This window comes from Schistocerca serialis, chromosome 4 (assembly GCF_023864345.2).
Source record: "Schistocerca serialis cubense isolate TAMUIC-IGC-003099 chromosome 4, iqSchSeri2.2, whole genome shotgun sequence".
Lineage (NCBI taxonomy): Eukaryota > Metazoa > Arthropoda > Insecta > Orthoptera > Acrididae > Schistocerca > Schistocerca serialis.
The window spans coordinates 347,332,048-347,355,327 of record NC_064641.1 but is presented as its reverse complement, the minus strand read 5'-3'; the positions used below and the strand labels follow the sequence as shown (position 1 = coordinate 347,355,327).

The 23,280-nt window shown below is 41.2% G+C and overlaps 1 protein-coding gene across 1 annotated transcript in view; it reads left to right on the top strand.

Moving 5' to 3' along the window:
* The window catches only part of LOC126474450 (juvenile hormone esterase-like), a 128,667-nt gene that overhangs the window by 66,443 nt on the left and 38,944 nt on the right, over nucleotides 1-23,280 (top strand). The window contains exons 5-7 of the mRNA XM_050101922.1: nucleotides 918-1,108; nucleotides 11,420-11,576; nucleotides 22,835-23,001. Coding sequence (XP_049957879.1) covers nucleotides 918-1,108; nucleotides 11,420-11,576; nucleotides 22,835-23,001 — 515 coding nt within the window. The remainder of the gene's footprint in view (nucleotides 1-917; nucleotides 1,109-11,419; nucleotides 11,577-22,834; nucleotides 23,002-23,280) is intronic.

Sequence of the window (23,280 nt, the reverse complement as noted above, 5' to 3'; positions counted from 1 at the left end):
GTGGAATAGAGTGTGTCCCGACATGTCAGGCCAATAGATGTTCAATGTGGTGGCCATCATTTGCTGCACACAATTGCAATCTCTGGCGTAATGAATGTCGTACACGCCGCAGTCCATCTGGTGTGATGTCGCCGCAGGCTGCCACAATACGTTGTTTCATATCCTCTGGGGTTGTAGGCACATCACGGTACACATTCTCCTTTAACGTACCCCACAGAAAGAAGTCCAGAGGTGTAAGATCAGGAGAACGGGCTGGCCAATTTATGCGTCCTCCACGTCCTATGAAACGCCCGTCGAACGTGTACCTCACCCCTCATGGTAATGTACATGTGCGTCAGTGAAAAAGACCAATAAAAAGGTGTTAGCGTGTGGACGTAATGTGCTGTTCCAGTCTCTTCTGTACCTAAGGTCCATCACCGTGCTGGTGCTGAGGTCATAATTCATTTCGTGAATGGGTAGAGAACAGCTGTTGCGATGAAGTAATTAAATTTTAACAATCCTAGTTCAAGATAAATTTTTTAATCAACTGTGACAATAACAGGGGCAAGTAGTTTCATTTATGTGAAAAACAAAAACCTTTGCACTCTTCTGAAAAGAATCATTTTGCGTGAATATTTAACACAGCGGCCGTATCTTTGGCAGAAGTGTACCACATAACAGTTTTTAATATTTGCAGTTTGTAGAAATCATTTCTTTAGCGGTCCGTCACTATTTATAAACACTTAACATGTGAATGTATAGCAAACCACCTAATTTTATTTAGAGGGCCTACTAAGCTATGTTGAGTAACTTTTTCTTCCACTGTTCGTTCCCCTCCCGTTCCCGCCCTCCACCTTTCTTACCACCGTTTTTCATGCACTTGCCCAAAAAATGTCTTCACAATTAAAAATGCAGTCAGTCTCCTATTTATACTCCAGGTCTCTTCAACAAGGCTATCTCAGAGAGCGGCGTTGCACTGGCGACTTGGGCGCGTCCAGAGCCCGGTCTAGATAACGCCCGCAAGATTGCTGTCCTGGTGGGATGCCCATCAGAACCCAGTGCCGCGCTCGTCGAATGCCTCAGGGACGTCGACGAACCCATACTCACTGCAGCCGCATTAAATTTAACTGTAAGTGAACCTGACGTTTAATTTTTTTCGTGTTTTTAGTAAGAAATGAAGTGGTAGTACACATACAAATCAGTACTAATGAAAATGTATCTATAATCTGACTGCAATTCAAAATTCACATCTAATGGATACTTACTGGCGCAGAACAGCCTCAAAACTGGTACCGCGTCACTAGATCCAACTGCGGAGCCATTTTCACCTGAAGCCAGAACATTCTCAGACGTTGCAACTATCAATATTCAGCAGTTTTACTATGTTCCGTTGGCGACACACATGGGTGCCCATGCTGTCCTCGCAAGTTCTGTAGCATGCATTCCGTTTACACCTGTAAGTAGGATCATTTTCCTGTTGAAAGACTTCGCCGTATACAATACATTAACTAGCATAATACGAGGAACAGCATTCAGTAGGATACTAGTAGCGGCCTCAAATGCTGATGACGACCCCCATTACAATGACACGAATAGTAACAACAGTTCAAGAGATTATTATATCTTTTGAATACATATTTAGTAGTTGTTGCAAAGATGCTAATCTCTACAGATATGCAGAGGCCCTACCAATATTAAGAAATATCGGATGTAACTTGAAGTCCAAACTCATCAACTTCAAAGTTTTTTTCTTTTGTACTGAAATATTATTAAGGTTATACATAATTTCTAATAAACTATATCTAAAAACGTCTGATATATCTTGATATCAACGACTCAGATATTTTGATCCAGGTAACCGCAGTTGAATTGCAATGTTTGTGCGGCTGACACTAAAACTTACGTAAGATTCGTTTTATGAATCCGGAGCGCTGTTCACTGTAATAATATTTATTTAACAAAAAACACAATGACTACTTACACAGTGTAAACTTAGAACTGCTAAGAACAAGTATATTTCAACCATTTGATTGAAATTCAGAGGCGTCAATTACCGGTGAATGTTCACATTGCGTAAAACATAATTGACGACTTACTATCTACAAATGGTTAGGTCAAAGAGTCTACGTTCATTAGTGCAAGATACGGAGTGAAGATATGTTTCCTTGAAGTACGGGCGCCTTCAATAAGTAATGCAACGCATTGTTTTATCTGAAACAGATTTATTTTATTCAGGATTTCAGTACACCATATTATTCTATAACCTCTTGGCTCCCAAACCATATGTTTCAACATAATTTCCGTTCAATGCGATGGCCTTACGTCACCTTACTGAGAGGCCGGTATGCCCGCATGTTACGTCTCTAATGGTCGATGTTGTACCAACGTCTTGCTTCATCAGTGACCTCCCCACTATCCTAGTATTGCTTCCCGTGGAGTGCGTCCTTTATTGGGTCAAACCGATGTAAGTCGGAAGTTGCGAGATCCGGGCTGTAGGCTGTAGGAGAGATCGGACAGGACAGCGCGAACTTGTGGCGATAGACGCCTCGCCCAACGACTCACCGTGATTTTGTTCGCTGCCATGTCTAAAAAAAATGGTTCAAATGGCTCTGAGCACTATGGGACTCAACTGCTGTGGTCATAAGTCCCCTAGAACTTAGAACTACTTAAACCTAACTAACCTAAGGACAGCACACAACACCCAGCCATCACGAGGCAGAGAAAATCCCTGACCCCGCCGGGAATCGAACCCGGGAACCCGGGCGTGGGAAGCGAGAACGCTACCGCACGACCACGAGATGCGGGCTGCCATGTCTACGTAGACGTTTTCAAAGCTCCAATGAAGTTACGCCACGCTCTGATTTTCCGCCAGAATAAACTCAAGGCCAGCTCTATGCTTGCGGTTACAGACGCCATTTTGAGTTTACGTATAGCGCCGCCAAGAGTTGGAACTTCTTGGAAACTATAGGGGCTGAAGAGGGAAAATTCCAAGTTGCCTCACAACCAAATCCACATTTTTTCACCCGAAGATGTCCGAGATTAAAAATGTGTTCCATTACTTATTGAATAACCCTCGTAGTAATACAGAGGGTGATTCAGGAGCCACTCTCTTTCTTTTTTGTTCTTTTTTTAGTCTTCATTCTTCTGACTGGCTTGATGTGGCCCGCCACGAATTCCCGCCACGAATTCACGCCACGAATTCCTCTCCTGTGCTAACCTCTTCATCTCAGAACAGCACTTGCAACCTATGTCCTCAAATATTTCCTGGATGTATTCCAATCTCAGTCTTCCTCCGCAGTTTTTGCCCTCTACAGTTCCCTCTAGTACCATGGAGGTCATTCCCTGACGTCTTAATAGATGTCCTATCCTTCTTCTTGTCGGTGTTTTCCACATATTCCTTTCCTCTTCCATTTTGCGCGGAACCACCTCATTCCTTATCAGTCCAACTCATTTTCAACATTCATCTGTAGCACCACATCTCAAATGCTTCGATTCTCTTCTGTTCCAGTTTTCCAGTCCATGTTTCACTACTACACAATACTGTGCTCCAAACGTACATTCTCAGAAATTTCTTTCTCAAATTAATGCTAATGTTTGATACTATTAGACTTCTCCTGGCCAGGAATGCCCTTTATGCCAGTGCCAGTCTCGTTTCGATGTCCGCATTGCTCCTTACATCATTGGTTACTTTGGTGCCCAGGTAGCAGAATTCCTTCATCTATTTCGTGACCATCAAACCTGATGTTCAGTTTCACGCTCTTCTCATTTCTCCTACTCGTCATTTCTTTCATCTTTCTTCGATTTACTCTCAATAATTATTCTGTACTCATTAGACTGTTCATTCCATTCGGCAGATCATGTAATTCTTCTACACTTTCACTCAGAATACCGATGTCATCAGCGAATCGCATCATTGGTATCCTCTTACCGTGAATATTAATTCCAATCCTGAACCTTTCTTTTACTTCTACAACTGCTTCTCCTATGTACAGATTGCACAGTGGGGCGAAAGACTACATCCCTGTCTTACACCCTTTTTAATCCGAAGAGCTCGTTCTTGGCAATCGGCGCGCATTATTCCCTCTTGTAGGTATTGTATATTACCTGTCTCTCCCTACAACTTACCCCTATTTCTCTCAGATTTCGAACATATTGCACCATTTTACGTTGTCGAACGTTTTTTCCAAGTCAACAAATCCTGTGACCGTGTCTTGATTTTTCTCTAGTCTTGCCACCATTATTAACCTAAACCTCAGCCGGCCGCGGTGGCCGAGCAGTTCTAGGTGCTCAGTCCGGAACCGCGCGACTGCTACGGTCGCAGATTCGATTCCTGCCTCGAGCATGGATGCGGTGATGTCCTTAGGTTAGTTAGGTTTAAGTAGTTCTAAGTTCTAGGGGACTGATGACCAAATATGTTAAGTCCCATACTGCTCCGAGCCATTAACCAAAACGTCAGAATTGCCTCTCTGGTGCCTCCTCTCTGGTGTCTTACCTCTCCTAAAGCCAAACTGATCATTATCTAATCCATCCCCAATTTTTTTTCCGTTCTTCTGTATATTATTCTTGTAAGTAACTTTGATGCATGGGCTGTCAAGTTAGTTGTGCTATAATTCTCTCCTTTGTCAGCTCTAGCAGTCTTGGGAATTGTATGGATGATATTTTTCCGAAAGTCCGATGGTATGTACATTCTACATACCGACATGAATAGTCGTTTTGTTACCACTTCAACCAATTATTTTAGAAATTCTAATGGAATGTTATCTATCCATTCTGCCTTATTTGATATTAAGTCATCGCAAGCTCTCTTAAAATTCTGATTATAATACTGAATTCCCTATCTCTTCTAAATCGACTCCTGATTCTTTTTCTATCACATCAGACAAATCTTGCCTCTCATACAGAGCTTCAGTATACTCTTTACACCTATTCGCTCTCCCTTTGCATTTAACAGTGGAATTCCTATTGCAACGTTAATGTTATTATCCTTACATTTTGTTTCACCGAAGGTTGATTTATCTTTCCAATGTGCTGAGTCACTCCTTCCGACAATCATTTCTTTTTCAATTTCCTCACATTTTTCATGCAGCCATTTCGTTTTAGCTTCCTGTTTATTTCATTCCTCAGCGAGGTTTATTTGTTTATTCCTTAATTTCCCTGAAAATTGTTTTAGTTTAAAATTGTTTTAGTTTCCTCTTTCATCTTCTGTTACCCATGGTTTCTTCGAAGTTACCTTCTTTGTACCTATGTTTTTCTTTGCAACTTCCGTGACTGCCCTTTTTAGAGACGTCTATCCCTTTTCAACTGCACTGCCTACTGAGCTATTCCTTATTGCTCAATCTTTAGCCTTTGAGAACTTGTAGAGTACCTCGTCATTCCTTAGTATCCCATTTCTTTGCGTATTGAGTCTTCGTGATTCTTAAACTTCAGCCTGCTCTTCATCATTACCACTATATGATCTGAGTCTACATCTGCTCTTGGGTAGGTAGGCCTTACAATCCAGTATCTGATTTCGGAATCTCTGTCTGACCATGATGTGATCTAACTGAAATCTTTCCCTATCATCCGGCCTTTTCGCAGTATACCTCCTGCTCTTGTGATTCTTGAACTGCTGTCCTTACCGCTGTTTTACGCGTTGGAATGCCACGCACGGGGGCCCGGGTTCGATTCCCGGCTGGGGTGAGATATTTTCTCCCCTCAGGGACTGGGTGTTGTGCTGTCCTCATCATCATTTCATCCTCATTGTCGACTCGTACGTCGCCCACTGTGGCGTCGCACTCAATAAGATTTGCACTTGGCAGCCGAACTTCCCGCCTGGGAACTCCCAGCCACTGGCACCATACGATCTTTTTTTTCTTCTTACCGCTGTTTTATGCAATCCGCAGTGCTATATCTATCCTTCAAAAACCACATGCGATATTTTCATATTCTCTGGCTCGCTAAGAGCAAATATTTACTCCTACAGAAGAAATGAATGGGACAATTTTTGTAGAAAATTTAATGTAGTTAAATTTTATACTGGGACACGTTTTCCATAGAGGCCTCCGGTTTTCGGGTTATTCAAGAAAAATTTACAAAGAGATCTTAAAACGCACCTCCACACCCACATTCATCCCTCATCACTCAGGATTTGTAGTCTGTTTTTCGTGGCACTCCCTCCTACCATTGTACAAAAATTTCCGGCTTCACGAACTGTTCCCTATAAACGACATTTTTTGGTGTCCCTTTGTCGTGTCATTACGCCACCAGCATAGTCGACTGTTTCGTTAACATTATTATTTTAAATGTGCTCTTGAAGGAAATGAAAGAAAGCCGACTTTTGTAAACGTTACGCTAAAACTAATTACACCGGCGATTCAATCCAGACTCATCCCTTACAATCACTGTAGTTTCCTAGTCAGAAGGCCTTTCGACCGCAAAACATAATTGTTTATTTAATGCTGTTTAAAACTCACTAAACTGTTAGGTGTAATTTACGCTAACGTCACGTCTACTATCTGTAAGTGCTCGACTAATCCGATGGCCTAATAAGGCCAGTTAATGAAGACAAAAAAGTCGAATATCGGGAATAATTAGTGCAGTCGCAAATATTTGTACAATGATAGGAGGGAGTGCTACGAACAACATATTACAAATCTTAACAGTGAAGGCTGGATATGAGGGGTGGAGTGCGTTTTTATGTTACTTTCGTAGGTTTTTCTCGAATAACTCGAAAATTATGGTATTTAGGGCAGACGTGCCCCGGTATAAATTTTAACTACATTAAATTCCGTATAACAAAAGGCGCTGTTCATTTCTTCTGTAAAGCTAATAGCCTGCATGTAGCGAGTGAGAGATATGAATATCTCGCACTTAGTTTGTGAATACCATATCATTTAGGGCTGCATAAAACGACAGCGGTAGGAGCTACTGAATCGCCCTGTGTGTTCAACAGCTTCAAAGCATGTGAGATGATCTCGGCGCAATATCAGAATGCCTAATCTTCGTTAATATATTGCAAATCGATTACCTGTTTTGATGCAGATGCAGAACATAGAGCTTCTCACTTTCTGTCAGTTGCTCTGTGAAACATCTAAGACACAATTTCTAAGTTCCTTTGAAGTACCGATTAGGTCAACAATACATTACTCGTGATTCAACGGTATATTGCGATAGTTTTAAGGTTCACTAATTTATGATTTAAATAATAAAACACTGCACCAGTTACATGTTTTCGTGTGTAATACGACGCGTTTGTGTGATGTTTGTGTGGGTGTGTTGTTCTGCCTCTCTTGTACTGCTGCAGTTCTTACATATGTCTTGCGATGCTTTATTGCTAATGTTAGTAAATAGTATTATTCGTCTGTTTACTTACTGGTACTATGCCTCCTTTAGTGTACAAAAATCCTCACACATGACTCACAGTGTTTATGTGAAAACAAAATATGTTACAAAGATATTACAAACGTATGTCTTCCCAAAGAGCCTGGATAAGTTTGAGATGCCCAAGATTTTGTGGAAAACATTATTTCCATCAAGCTATCGCTTATAGCTAACATCCTAAAATTGCTGACAACTTAAACACTATCAGTTGTAATGCATATTCGATTTTATGTAATTTTATTGCACACTGCACGAAAAGTTGTTTGATTCAGTGTTTTACAAGGTTATGTTGCCTACAGCCCAGAAGAATTTTACTATAGCTGCCAGTGTCTACGAAAATATATTCCATCACGTTCCTCCCCCCCCCCCCCCATTATTAGAAGGACTTTTTTACGTCTATGTTTGCGTGTCCTTAAATTGTTGGTTAATTTAGTCTATAAACCTCGCTATTTTTAAATATTGGAACCTGCGCTTGTGACTTCCTAGCTGATGACTCAGTTTCTTTGTGCCTTTGTGACTCTTCTTCTTCTTCTTGCTTTATGGCTTCTGTAGGACTATGGGTAGCCCCTTCATGGGTTGCAGTTTACTCTTCTCTTCCCAGGAAATATTCAACCTTTCTCTTCTTCTTTTCCGCTTTTCTTCGGAGATCTTCAGTATCCTCTTCTCTTGTCTGCTCCACTGGTGACTATTCTTTCCTGTATCCTTTCTCATCGTCGATCCATGGCATACTGGTCGGTGATGTGTCTTTGCTTCTCGGCTTTTCGTTTTCTTCCACCTTGATCTACAATCTCCACCAAGTCTTCCAGAGTTCAACAACCAACTTGGGTCCTGTCCTTCCACTTGTCCTCCCTGTTGTTTCCCACACTCTGTCATTCTATCCATATTCATGTCCGGCAAACCTTACCCTTTATAATCTGGTTTCTCCTGATGTTATCTCCATGTCCAGGTACTGTCATCCCTAGGTTTCGCAACTATCTCTCATCACCTCTTATAGAGCTTAGTATTTTGTTCAGTATTTTTCTCTCTTCTTTCTCTAATTGTTCTGCTCAATTTCTTCCTATTATCTTCTCAGCGGCATATAATACTACATTCCTCACCGTTGTCTTGTAGTTTCCGATCTTTCCGTCTGTGGATGTATTTTTTATTGTATATATTCTGGTCATACAGAAGGCCGACCTCGTCTTCCTTATCCTCTGTGTTATTGCCTCCACGCTCCTATTTGTTCCCGCCTTGTTCCTCCGGTGTATTAAAACTTACCCACCTTCTGCATGGTACCTTCCGGTGTTTTACAAAGGTAATCAAAGTCTTTGTCGTAGGCGATCCTCAGTCCCATACTTCTGGCTATCTCGCTTAGGTTGTCAAGTTGCGTCTTTGCGTTTTCTCCTACACTTACTATCCCTATGTTGTCCGCAAAGGATAGACAATCCAGTTGGGCCTGTGTCCTTTTATTCCCAGGATGTGTCTTTGGTAGTGCCATTTCTTGTTTATTGCTCTCCACTGCCTGTTCACTTCGCCCAGTGCTTTGGTGAACACAACCGGTGACAGTCGATCTCGCAGTTTGACACGTGCCTTAATCTCAAACTTTTCTCCTAGTGCTCCTCTGAATGTCACCCTTGCCTTTATGTCTGTCAAAATTTCCAACATTAGTTATTAAGTAGTGCCGTCTAGTCCATGTTCTTCAGGAACCTTCTAAGAGTTTGTCTCTCAATGGAGTCATATGCTCTCATGAAGTCCACGAAAGTTATTACTGTCTTTTCGTTCTTTAATACATTACGTTCTACGCATCGCCTTCCCTTCTTTAATCACGCTTGATAGTCTCTAACTGCATTCCTATCTATTTTTCTAGTCTGTTGAAGAGGAGTTTTGACAGCAGCTTTTAGCCGATCCCCAGTAGCGATATTCCGCTGTAATTGTTTTCATCCCTGTTGTCCTCCTTCTTATGTTTTGGTACTATGACTCCGTTCTTCCATTCTTCTGGTAACGTCTTTATTCTCCAAATCTGACAGTTATCGTTGGTCATGTTGCCCATCGCCTTGTCGCCTCTCCACTTATCATCTCGGCTGCTACCCAATCTTCTACAGCTGCCTTATTATTCTTTAGATCAATTATGGCCTGTTCGACCTCATCTCTAGTGGGAAGGTGTGACACTCTTCTTTGTCTACCCCAATTACAGCTCGTACTTCAGAAGGTAGCGCAAGTACTCTGCAAGTATCTTCTCCTTCGCACTAAAGGCTATTTCGTCTTTCTGATCACTTATAAACTGTTCTCTGACCTTCTATCCAGTCAAACTCTCTATGAATTTCCCGAAGAAGACTCAACAGTTTGTTTTTCTGTAGTTCTTCTCAACCTCGTCCACTTCCTACTTCATCCTTTGTCTTCTGATCCATCTTATAGTTCTGACCGCTTCCTTCCTTTTTCCTTGAAACCCTTTTTTCCGAGTCCAGCTCCGGTCTCCCTAGTTTTCTCTGCTGTTCTCTACCGCTTCCTCGCAGTACTTATTCAACCACAGGTTCTTTATTCTGATTTTTCTTTACTAATATGTCAGCCTGTTTCCGCATGTTCTGGTGCACAGCATCCCATTCATTATATATTTCAGTTCCTTTCTTGTATTTGCATCGTTTGCATTCTTTTTCTGTTTATCCACATGTTTCCGGCTGCTCTTTTCAGTTGGAGTTGTCTACCCCTGTTTGGAATCCACTAACACTGGACTTCTGTAAGATAGTGATCGGATTCGATTCTTGTGTTCCTCCTGACCTTGGTGTTCATGATCTCTTTAGTATTCGTCCGCTCTATGCTTACTCACAGGAGTCTATGATCACCTGATAATATAAAGTTGGTTTAGGTCCGTCACATCCTCCACAATTTCTTAATTGTTTGATGAAATGTTGTCAATTTCATTTTTAGGTCTGTTTCGTTCTTGCTACGTTAATTATCTGTTTTATTTCTGTGAATGGCTTTGGAGGTGAACATGTAGTTCTGCTTTGACAGTTGTTCTGATGCGTGACCTGTCATTTGTGGTGTCGTATCCGAAGCATTCCACTGAACAATCGTTCTTCAGTTTTTATATTACTGTCACGTGAAAATCTTCCATTATTACCTTCTACTGGGATTGACTTTATCAGCTTCTGTAGCTCTTCTTTGAGATCTTCCACTTCATGGTCAGAATGTAAACGCGTTGTTGCATACACTAAAATGATTTCTATGTAATATATTTTGCTTATTTTAAAAACAAATCTTGTTATTCTGTCATATTCCTTCGATATTGGTAACATTAAAATCTACATCTAATTTTTCCCTCTTGTTCTACATGTTTGTAATAAAGAAAGTCTTGATTTCGTCCCAGTTTTGAGATATATTATTATATATTTATTGAGACGTCGAAACTTTCTTAAAATTTCTGGGTAAACGCAGTATTCTGGAAGTTAATATAGTTAATTTGATTGATTTATAAGTAAACAGTGCTGTCCTGAACGCCTGTACAGATTGAAAACGTTTGCATTTTTTAATGAAAGGCTGGGACTATACTAGAGAACTTTCTCTACTACGAGATATAACTTAGTTTTACAACCTATGAATATATTTCGTAATCACTACATTCTTGATCCATGTAAGTAGGAATCCAGCCTCTTCAGTAGATTTTCTATCCGCCATCTTTCTCCTGCAAGAAAACTCATCAAATTATATCGAGACATCTCTGTTACACTGTTAAAAATTAAGAAGCCCATGTGTTAAAGACGCCTAACTACAGTCTATCAAGTCTTGCATTTCAACTGTTTGGATTCCGTTACTATCTTCCGTTTTTTTCTGATACAGCTCGCTGATACATATTTAATATTTGAATGACAGCTAATGGCAATTAGTTATTTTGTTTCTTGTCAGCAAAAAATTTTCCCTGACATGCTATTCAGTCTGAAATGAAACGTGAAAACTGCAGCTTGGAAGACTCAGTCAGCAGCAAAAATATCAATATGATTTTTTCAGCGGACTGACACTTTTTGTTAAGAACGCAAAGGTCTGGATGACGATTATGACTACGATGCTCTATACATGGTACTTTATTGTATTGTTTCGTCTGTTTCAGGAATGGTTCTTCTGCCCTATGGCGCAATTACGCCCAGTAGTTGAGAAAAAAAGTGAAGATTCTTTCCTGTCCGACAACCCGTTGAACTTAAAGCCTCACTCTGCTGTTCCATGGCTTGTAGGAGTTAATTCAGAAGAAGGAGCCGTATTTACAGGAGGTAAAAGACCATTGCATCTCCTCTGTAAACGTTGATACAGCCGTGATTCGATTGCTTCAGTGTTTGAGAATAGAAACCGAATATGTCAATGTGTTGGACCAACTTCTCACAACAGTGACAGTACATGCAAAGGCTCCTATCTTCCTTAGAATAGATATAAATTATAAAAACGGATGTATTCAGATCTGCCAAAACATTATGACCACTTCCTTAATAGCTCTCTTGTCCCTCTTTGGAATGAAATACATCACTGGTTCTGAGAACCAAGGTTCGGTCACGTGTGCTCATTTGCATACGCTGTGACGGCGCCCGATAATGACCGAGATGGATTCCACAGGATTCACATCAGGCGAATTTGGTCGCCATCACTATAAAGGTAGTCAAACCACTGTAGCACGGTTCTGGCACAAGGCACGGACAATTATAGTGCTGAAAGAGGACGTCTGTGTCGGGTAAGACATCATGCATGAAGGGATGCAGATGGCTCGCAGCTGTCAGTGTGTCTTCGACTACTACCTCAGGTCCCATGCAAGCGCAGAATAATGTCTCCTATAGAATAAGACTGTTCCCACAAGCTTGCGTCCGTGATGCGCTGCAAGTTTCGAGCCGCCGTTCACCCCCATGACGGCGTTTATGGAGACGACCAGCGACCTAATGCAGCAAAAATGTGATTCACCCGAAGAGCCGGCACGTTTCCATTGGTTCACGGTCGAATCCCTCTACTCCCATTCACACTGCAGTCATAATTGACGATGTCATTGGGTCAACGTGTGAACACATCAGGGTGGTCTGCTGCGGAGCTCTATGTTCAATAATGTACGATGAAAGCTGTGCTCCGAAACACTTGCGTGTGCACCAGCATTGTGCTCTTTCGTCAGAGATGCCACAGATCACCTTCTATCCTACCTTACAGAGCAGAGAAGCCTCCGAACCCCACGTTCTCTGAATGGGCGTCCACCCATTTAGCGCCTAGTGGTAGTTTCATTGTCCTGCCTCTTTCTGTAGATGCTCACGACAGTAGGGCGTGAACATTCGACCAGCTTCGCCGTTTTCGAGATACTCGTTCACAGGTTCTGCGTAATGAAAAACTGCCCTTTGTCTAAGTCGCTTATCTCAATGAATTTCTCCACTTGCAGTCCATATCTTCGCCAGGGTGATCCCCCGTCCGTGTCTGCTCAGTTTATATACTTTCGTTGCAGCGTCATGTGCCCACTGCACTACCTGGCGGCATCCAACATTGCGTTGGGCAGTGGTCATAATGTTTTGGCTCACCACTGTATATGTGTGTGTGTGTGTGTGTGTGTGTGTGTGTGTACAGCATATCACCTCCTAAGTCACTGGACTGCTTTCCACCGAACTTAGTATTTGTATCACCTACCGTCAGGAAGAATCACTGTGGGGTAAGAACCACACACCAATCAAAGGGGTGCGGGTGAAAAGGGATTGTAGCCCAGGACGCGAGAACACCCATCCTTCAGTCACCCATTATTCGAGAGCACTTAGAGACTTGCAGCAAACTTTACACACAGTATCAAACCATTAAGAAAGTTCTTCTCGCTGATGACCCCCACATAATGATGAAAGAAAAAAGTTTGCCTCTTACAACATCGTCGCTGTTCATACAGTAAATATGCCACATCAAGCATGGAGTCTTACTACATTACTTCTTTAATATTAACCGTATTCTTGACACTTTTTGCGGGCAGTATTCACATATACCATTGAATGTATCAGAAAAATTACATCATTGTAGGGCGCTTAGTTCACGAGTACGAGATACGACGTTAGAAACTAAATGCGTGAAAAACTATAGCATCATGCAAGACGTTCACATTCATTACTTCGTTGCCACTACCTCTATTCACAACACTTGTTACAGACACTGCCCACATTTGCCGCTGAATGTACCTACAAAAGATATATCATTTTACGACACATAGTTCAAGTGATATGACGTCAAATACTGACATGAGAGAAGAAAAAACTGCGGCATTATGCATGACGTTTTACTTTATTGCTTCTTTACTAGTAACTCCATTCAGAGCATATTTCGTAGACAATACGCGCATATACCACTGGATGTACCTGCAAGACTATATTATTGTACAGCACATAAGCTAAATTAAGAGAAATTTGAAGAAATAACCACCTGTGTGAATATCAAGAGTTCAGATGGAAAACCAGTCCTTGGCAAAGACGGCAAAGCAGAGAGGTGGAAGGAGTATATAGAGGGTCTATATAAGGGAGATGCATAAGGACAAATTATGGAAATCGAAGAAGACGTAGAGGAAGATGTGAAGGAAAATATGATACTGCATGAAGACTTAGACAGAGCACTGAAAGATCTAAGTCGAAACAACGCCACGGGGGTAGAGAAGGATCCGTTAGAGGTACTGGCCACATTGGGGGAGCCAGTCATGACAAAACTCTTCCATCTGGCGAGCAAGGCGTACGAGATAGCCGGAGAAATGAAGGAACATGTGAGGCAATATTGACCCGACGACTTCTGGCAGAAGATAGGTTAAGGAAAGGCAAACCTACATTTATAGCATTTGTAGGCTTAGAGAAAGCTTTGGACAATGTAGGCTGGATTACTCTCTTTCAAACTCTTAAGGTGGCGGGATAAAATACAAGGAGCAAAAGGCTATTTACAATTTGTACAGAAACCAGAGGGCAGTTATAAGAGTCGAGGGACACGAAAGGGAAGTAGTGGCTGAGAAGGGAGTGAGACAGGGTTGTAGATTATCCCCGATGTTATTGAATCTGTATATTGAGCAAGCAGTAAAGGAAACAAAAGAAAAATTTGGAGTAGGAATTAAAGTCCAGGAAGAAGAAATAAAAACTGTGAGGTCTGCCGATGACATTGCAATTTTGGCAGAGGCAGCAAAGGAATTGGAAGAGCAACTGGAAGGAATGGACAGTATCTTGAATGGAGAGTATAAGATGAACATCAACAGAAGCAAAACGAGGATAATGGAATGTAGTCGACTTAAATCAGGTGAGGCTGAGGGAATTAGACTAGGATATGAGATATTTAAAGCATTAAATGAGTTTTGATATTTGGGAAGCAAAATAATTGATGATTGTCGAAGTAGGGAGGATATAAAATGCAAACTGGCAATGTCAAGAAAAGGGTTTCTGAAGAAGAGAAATTCGTTAACGTAGAATATAGATTGAAGTGTAAGGAAGTCCTTTCTTGAAGTGTTTGTATGGAGCGTAGCCATGCACGGGAGCCGGCCGCGGGTCCGTGCGGTTCTAGGCGCTTCAGTCCGGAACCGCGAGACTGCTACGGTCGCAGGTTCGAATTCTGCCTCGGGAATGGATGTGTGTGATGTCTCTAGGTTAGTTAGGTTTAAGTAGTTCTACGTTCTAGGGGACAGATGACCTCAGATGTTCAGTCCCATAGTGCTCAGAGACATTTGAACCAACCATGCATGGGAGTGAAACATGGACGATAAATAGTTTAGACAAGAAGAGAATAGCAGCTTTTGAAATGTGGTGTTACAGAAGAATGCTGAAGATTACAGGGGTCATCACTTAACAAACGAGGAGATACTGAATAGGAGAGAAGATAAATTTATGGTACAACCTGACCAAAAAAGGGATCGTTTACTAGGGACACATTCTGAGACATCAAGGGATCACCAATTTAGTACCGGAAGGAAGCCTGTGGGGTAAAACTCTTAGAGGGAGGCCACGAGATGAATACAGTAAGCAGATTCAGAAGGATGTAGGTTGCAGTAGTTCCACGGAGGTGAAGAGGCTTGCACAGGATAGAGCAGCATGGAGAGCTGCATCAAACCAGTATTCGGACTGAAGACCACAACCACAACAACGTAGCATAACACACACCAAAAAAAGTTTTGAATCACCTCGGTCCAGAGAGTTCCGGAATCTGTACAGCGTAGTGGAATAGAAATCAACGTAAATATCATTTCTGCCCTTGTTATTGCATCGCATGTTGTATCACCATACAGCGATACCTTCAGAGGTTGTCGTCCAGATTTCTGTACACACCGGTACTCCTAACACCCAGCCGCACGTCCTCTTGCATTGATGCGTGCGTGTATTCGTAGTGGCATACTATCCACAAGTTCATCAAGACACTGTTGATCAGATGGTCCCACCCCTCAACGGCGATTCAGCGTGGAACCCTCGGAGTAGTTGGTGGGTCACGTCGTCCATAAACAGCCCTTTTCAATCTATCCCAGGCAAGTTCAATAGGATTCATGTCTAGAGAACATTCTGGCCACTCTAGTCGAGTGATGTCGTTGTCCTGAAGGAAGTCATTCATTCACAAGATGTGCACGATTGGGGCGAGAACTGTCGTTCATGGAGACGACTGCCTCGCCAATATGCTGCCGATATGGTTGCACTATCGGTTGTAGGATAGCATTCACATATCGTACAGCCGTTACGGCTTCCATGATCACAAGCGGCTTAAGTTGGCCCCACATAATGCCAACTAAAAACAGCAGGGAACCTGTAGCTTGCTGCACTCGCATGACAGTGTGTCTAAGGCGTTCAGTCTGACCAGACTGCCTCCAAACACGTCTCCTACTATTGTCTGGTTGAAGGCATATGCATCGGTGAACAGAACGTGATGCCAATCCTGAGCGGTCCATTCGGCATGTTGTTTGGTTCATCTGTACAGCGCTGCATGGTGTCGTGGTTGCAAAGATGGACTTCGTCATGGACGTCGGGAGTGAAGTTGCGCATGATGCAGCCTATTCCGCACAGTTTGACTCGTAACACGACATCCTGTGTCTGCACGAAAAGCATTATTCAACATGGTGACGATGCTGTCAGGGTTCCTCCGAGCCGTAATCCATAGGTAGCGATCATCCACTGCAGTAGTAGTACTTGGGCGGCCTGAGTGAGGCATGTCATCGACAGTTCCTGTCTCTCTGTATCTCCTTCATGCTCGAGCAACATCGCTTTGGTTCATTCCGAAATGCCTGAACACTTCCATTGCTGAGAGCCCTTCCTGGCATAAAGTAACAATGCGGACGCGATCGAATCGCGGTATTGACCGTCTAGGCATGGTTAAATTACAGACAACAGGAACTGTGTAGCTCTTTCTGGCGGAATGACTGGAACTGATCGGCTGTCGGGTCCCCTCCGTCTAATAGGCGCTGCTGATGCATGGTTGTTTACATCTTTGGGCGGGTTTAGTGACGTCTCTGAACAGTCAAAGGGACTGTGTCTGTGATACAATATCCACTGTCAACGTCTATATTTAGGAGTTCTGGGAACTGGGGTGATACAAAACTTTTTTGATGTGTGTAGTTCACAAACATTAAGCGAAGTGAAAATGAAAATGCAAGGGAAAATTCGCTAACACAGAATTGAAGTATGTGTACAAATACGCGTAAAATATGTTTACCAAGCGCGGTGTCGCATTGGTTAGCTCACTGGAGTCGCATTTCTTTGGATGTCGATTTAACCCGCGTCCAGCCATCCTGATTTAAGTTTTTCGTGGTTTTTCTAAATCGCATTAGACAAATGGCGGGATGGTTCCTTTGAAAGGACACAGCCGACTTCCTTCCATAAATCGATGTGACTGATCACCTCGCTGTTTGGTCTCCTCCACTGAATCAACCAGCCAACCAAAATATGTTAACATATATTAATATGTGTGAAATACATATTTAAATGTGCATATGCAAGCAAAGCCACAGGTAAAAAGCTCATACTAAGCCCCTGGAACTATTTGAATGAAACTGGTGCACATATGAGTTTGGAAGGAAATACTGTAGGGGTAAGAAACCCTATCCTACTATTGGAATGTGTTCAAAAAAAATGGTTCAAACGGCTCTGAGCACTATGGGACTCAACTGCTGTGGTCATAAGTCCCCTAGAACTTAGAACTACTTAAACCTAACTAACCTAAGGACATCACACACATCCATGCCCGAGGCAGGATTCGAACCTGCGACCGTAGCGGTCGTGCGGTTCCAAACTGTAGCGCCTGTAACCGCTCGGCCACTCCGGCCGGCTTGGAGTGTGTGTCATGATGTGGAAAGAGAAGAGTGGACAAGGAGATGACAGACAGCGAATGAAGAGGAGGACACAGGCGCAGATAGGAGAAGTACGGTATGGTCAGACATAGGGGAGGAGGGAATGGACGGAGGATGGGGAAAGGAGGAGATGGGCAGAGAAAGGGACGAGGAGAATATGGACAGATGAGTGGTGGAGTTGGACAGAGAGAGGGCTGGTTGAGATGGGAAAGAAGGAGATCGGCTAATATAACTCTGGAATAAATACTTACTCAGGCAACGTGAGGTACTCAGCTAGTGATAAATAAAAAAGGAGTATGCCACCGAAACCACTTACGCACTATGTAGTTATATTTATGGAGTCTTTCCAAGTGATTTTGTAGCCAAACAATCGTTTACATGAGAACCCTTGTGTTTGAATTTGGCTCAAGATTTAAATCTGTAAAGTATAATTTAAATCATCGCTAATTCCAAACCAGCACGAAGAGCGAAGAATTGCTTGCCAGCCAGAGTATTTGTTACGTGAAAGTGTAGAACCAGCTATGACTGAGTATGTAGACTAGTATCTGCCAAACTTCGTAGACATAAAATGTATTCCAGATTACATTCTTCCACAAACTAATAAATAAAATATTTCTTGATCACTCTCCTCGTCCTCTAGGGCGTAGCAGTAACAAATCCAGGTTCAGTGGACCATAGTCATTCGTAAACATGAAGCGTCCTGTATTGCTATTAATAGATTAAAAACCGCAACTCAGTTATGATTTAAAAATGGAATCACGTAACGTGATTTAGCTGAAATATTCTTAGGATCGAAGATTGTTTTTTGTCACTCGAGCAAATAAACCGACATAAAATTTTTATTTAATGACGTGCCATTTTAGGAATGGATTTTATATTCTACTATTAACCTACTATTACGAGAAACTAGTGCAGTTTGTTGTTTTTTAACCAAGTACCTAAATTAGATTGTTGTTTCAACCAGATGCTGTTATTATTAGCTGTCAAGCAAACACAGACTTGTTTCTAAATACATGCAACTAAAACTATTTCAGATTGCTTTTTTATTGTTTTGATTTAGATGACCTGAGGGTAAGGCGTTCTAAGTTTCAAATGGCACTCAAGGATAAATAAACTGTCTAAAAATCAAATCATCTATCGTTATCACCGTGTATTTTAAAATGCGAACCGTTTGTTCGAAGCATATACGGAGATAAATATCACGTGGATAAGCTTTTTGTAAGTAAAGCTCAGGTTCAAAATAATTATAATGTGGATTTTAACAAAGTTGTACAAGAACGACTATAGCTCAATTCCAAACATATGTTACTTGTATCAAATCAGAAAGTTGACTGTAAGGGGAAGGCTTATCTGTTGTTATCTATTTCAGTAGTAAAAGGAAAACACTGCTTTTCTAGTTCTAAGAGGCCACCTTGCTACAGTGAAATTATTTATGAAACATCATATCTCTCAGTTCAGCATCAAAAATCATTTTGTTACCCTGCGTTCTAGAGGATAATGCGATTACTGTTATCACAGGAAGTTGTTATAATCACCTCCAGTTTTCGGTTAAATGGTCGCAGAGTGCGGACATGACCAGTCAGTGGTAAACAACATTTTACAACGTAAAATAACAGTATACAACGTAAGAAGCAAAAAAGTGTAACACAAAACCATCAATAATTCTTGTATATGAAGGTGGTATCTGTTCTTTCGGACATGTCCGAAATAACAGATAGCATCGGTGACCGTGCAGCTCGTTATAATTAAATCAATACAATGAAATGAATATCCTTAGCTGCATAGAGGCGTTGATATACGTCAACGGGGACTAGAAACCCGGGATCTCCTGCTCATGTGTCAGATGCTATGTGTCCTCGGTGGCTCAGATGGATGTAGCGTCTGCCATGTAAGCAGGACATCCCTTGTTCGTGTCCCGGTCGGGGCACACATTTTCAAGTGTTCCCGTTGACGTATATCAACGCCTGTATGCAGCTAAGGGTATTCATTTCATTTTATTGATTTGATTGTTAATCCATTCTAACGAGCTGCACGGTCACCTATGGCATCTGTTCCTTCGGAAATTTCCAAAAGAACAGATACCACCTTCATATATATAGTTAAGGCTGACCGGCCATTTGACCATCTTCTGTGCGGATTCACACACATTGCCCGATACTCTTACGGGAATCGGTAAAGCCTCGAGTAATGAGTGTAGTGAGCAGGGGTACTACGAATATAGTGTGGGGCAATAAGTTGGAATTGTGGGTCTCACGGGAAGCGAGCCAGAGATAAGCCCCTGCAGTCGCACTACCCTCTGTGTCCTCTTTGGCTCAGGTGGATATAGTGTCTGCCATATAAGTAGGAGATCCTGGGTTCGAGTCCCCCTCGGGGCACACATTTTCAATGGTCCCCGTTGATGTATATCAGCGTCTGTATGGAGCTAAGGTTTTCATTTCATTGTATTGATTTAATTGTAAATAATTGTTGTTAATGATTGTTGGCTTGTCCATCTCGTTGTAGTTTAAGGGTATCTTTAATCAGATGCGTTTCGCTTTGGTTTGTAAAGTATCATCAGTAGGCATTCAGGTATTTTGGTATACATAATATGTATTTACACTTTGTATTTATTGATTAATAATAGTACTTATTCCTAAAATTGGAGCACAATGCATTTAGGATGTTTTTGCCTCTTCTTTACATGTTCAGAAATCCCCTGCTTTTCCTTTCGTTGTTAGCTTAGATTGAAATACAAAGAGAAACACGGTAGTCACTGACTTTTCACAATGTTTCAGCCATGGAAATGAAAATATAATTCAGAAAAATAGGCTGTTATGAAACGTATCTTATAAGGATTCCATCGGAGAAAACAGTATTCGTTATGTAAAGTCAGCATTAAAGCTACATTTAACACGAATAACATGTTAAAAATGTGTGTGACACGATGTTTCACAAAAGATCAAGAAATGTTGTCGTTCGTGGATCTATAAAATAGCATATACTGACTGCCGAAAATTCATATCTGGCAGACAGATGCATGTTTACAAAATAATTTAATGAACACCTGTAAACGTAGAATAAAATTGAGCTTGGAACATATTTGTACGCCGATAAATGGAAAATTATATGCACAGTGTTATCAAAATTTTACCGCTGAAAATTTGCACTGTAACTAGAAAAGACCGCGATGAAGATGTTAACGAGCAAAATGATTTGTTTCATGCCGCTTGTTACAAAATTTACGATGAGACTCCATATAAAGTTGTGTAATCATTTTCGCGCACAGAACGTTCCTGAGATGCGTGATGTGTAATATCTGTAAAGCCTGAGGCAGAAAAACCGTGTAGTTAGCTTGCCCGGTTAATAAACACTGCAGGCCGTGCTCGTTGCATGACATGCTCTGCTTCTGGACAACGCGGTCTCGTATCGCATCTGAACATTTTTTTTCTTTTTTTACGGTTACTACACATTGTTTGTGATATTTTAATATCATGTTTCATAATTCCTTTATATTTTATCATTACTGGTGCTTATAGTATAATATAACATTATGAACACAAAAACAGTTTTATGTACAATGCAGTAGCATAACAGTAAACTGTAACATTATTTTAAATCACAAGACCATCTTGTTGTTAAACTCATCTGTCCAGCTATGGGGAATGACTCGTATTACGATCTGGAACGAAATCAATTTTGCTGTGACTTTTCCATAAATAGGTCTATACAAATGAGCTGTACACAGTAACAACAAAATTTGTACGTGTACCTTTTCAATGCATCTGTTTAAACCTTTTTGTTAAATCCTATTTATTTTTGAGTCCCCAGATCTGACGATGCTTCTGTGGGAGTCGAAACTCGTAATAATAAAAATTGCTGCTTGAGGACATTTATTTTTTGTTGTTGTAAGAAAGTGATTTACGTTCCCATTGTGGTCATCTTAATGCGACTACAGTAAAAATTCGTTGTTCCACATTTTCGGAACTTCAGTGTGTGTCTGCCACATATGCAACAGAAGAACTGAAGATGACTGTATATAGCAGGGATGTCCAAAATACGGCCCGCGGGTTGCATCCGACCCGTGAAGTGGTTTAATAAATTACAGGGATGCGACCAGGAGCGCCCGCCTGCAGTTGACTGTGACTTCCTGGCTATGTTTACCGCGTTGTTATTTCAAGTTTTTTCTTTCGAATGCTTGTGAAAATATGTCTAGAAACTAAAAGTAAAAGGTAGATAGCGAGCGTCGTATCTTTAGTACAGAGTGGACTACGAAATATTTCATTAGACTGAAAGCCAACAGACCAGTGTGTGTTGTCTGTTATAAAGGAACAGACAATAGCTATGGAATGTAGCTTTGTTGCTGAAGTGCTCTAAATTTGAATGAACTGAATGAAAAACTTCAAGGGGAGGACAATATTATTCGTGACCTTTACACAAGTTCAATTTTTCTGACAGAAACTGATATTTTCTTAACTCAACGTCAAACAAAGAAAATCTTCTCACACTTCGCCAACTGTCGGTCGTTGGAGCGTACACATGGTTCAAATTTTCCACTTTTGTTTGCAATGGAATTGCCTTATCTGAAGAAAGAATTCTCTTCCCGGTTCTCAGATATAGATGCGCATTCTAAGGAAGTCCAAAAATTCCGGACCTCCTTTTCTTGTGAAGTGGAAGATGATCAGGCGGAAAACACTAATCCGCAGGCTGATGACAACATGAACGACAAGTTTAAAGTAGGAAGCCTTGTTTGGTTTTGAGAGTTTTTTCCATAAGAACTACCTCAAGATCAAACACTGTGCACGAAGTTCACTATCTCTATTTCGCACCACCTACAGTTGTCAACAGATATTTTCTTTGATGAAATTTATGCAATTTAAATTCAGAAGTACAGGTCATATTACTCATACAACAGAGTAAGTCAGAGTCATAGTCTGAAAAAATCTTGCATTCAGAATACAAATTTTATATCTCTCACAAATAGGACTAAACGGTAATAAGTCATACGTGATGTTTGCACTGAATCTTGCGTTCGTGTCAAATAACAATTAATTTCGTTACAATTCTCTAATTTCTGAGAAAATTTGTTAACCGGCCCCAATGATATTCAAAACTTGATACGTCGCTCTCATGGTCTAGTAATATGGACACCCCAGATATATGCAGTAGGGATCCCCAGGCATAATCTAAGCTCCTAGTACAGCAAGCAGCAGCTATTTTGTTATATACGCAATTCGTATGAGCTCTAACGTATGTTTACAGCTTTCGTTGAATATCATACGATGTTAGAAGACCTGGACCACAACAGCGACAAGCTTTTCCCCGTCTGCTTTGCTTATCAGACGTCACCACGAGCTAAACTGATAACTGAGAGGATTCGGGACTTCTATTTCTCATCCAACCCCCTTACAGTCAGCGGATCCACTGATGTAAGTATGCAAAAACGTAAGTTATTTTGAATGCAAACTTTCTCTCAATACAATTACTAACGTAAGTTAGGAAAAAAAATTGTTTAAAAATTTCGAAGATCGATCAGACACTAAGGTGCAAAGTGCTCACAGTTTTTCAATAAATAGTAAAACTGAAAGCAGTGTTGATAAATGGTAACATATATTAGATTGTAAGTGCATTCGTGCCTTCATTCGTCTTTCGGCTGCAGTCTTGATTTAGCAACTTGTAATGAAATGGAACACCCACATTATCATGCA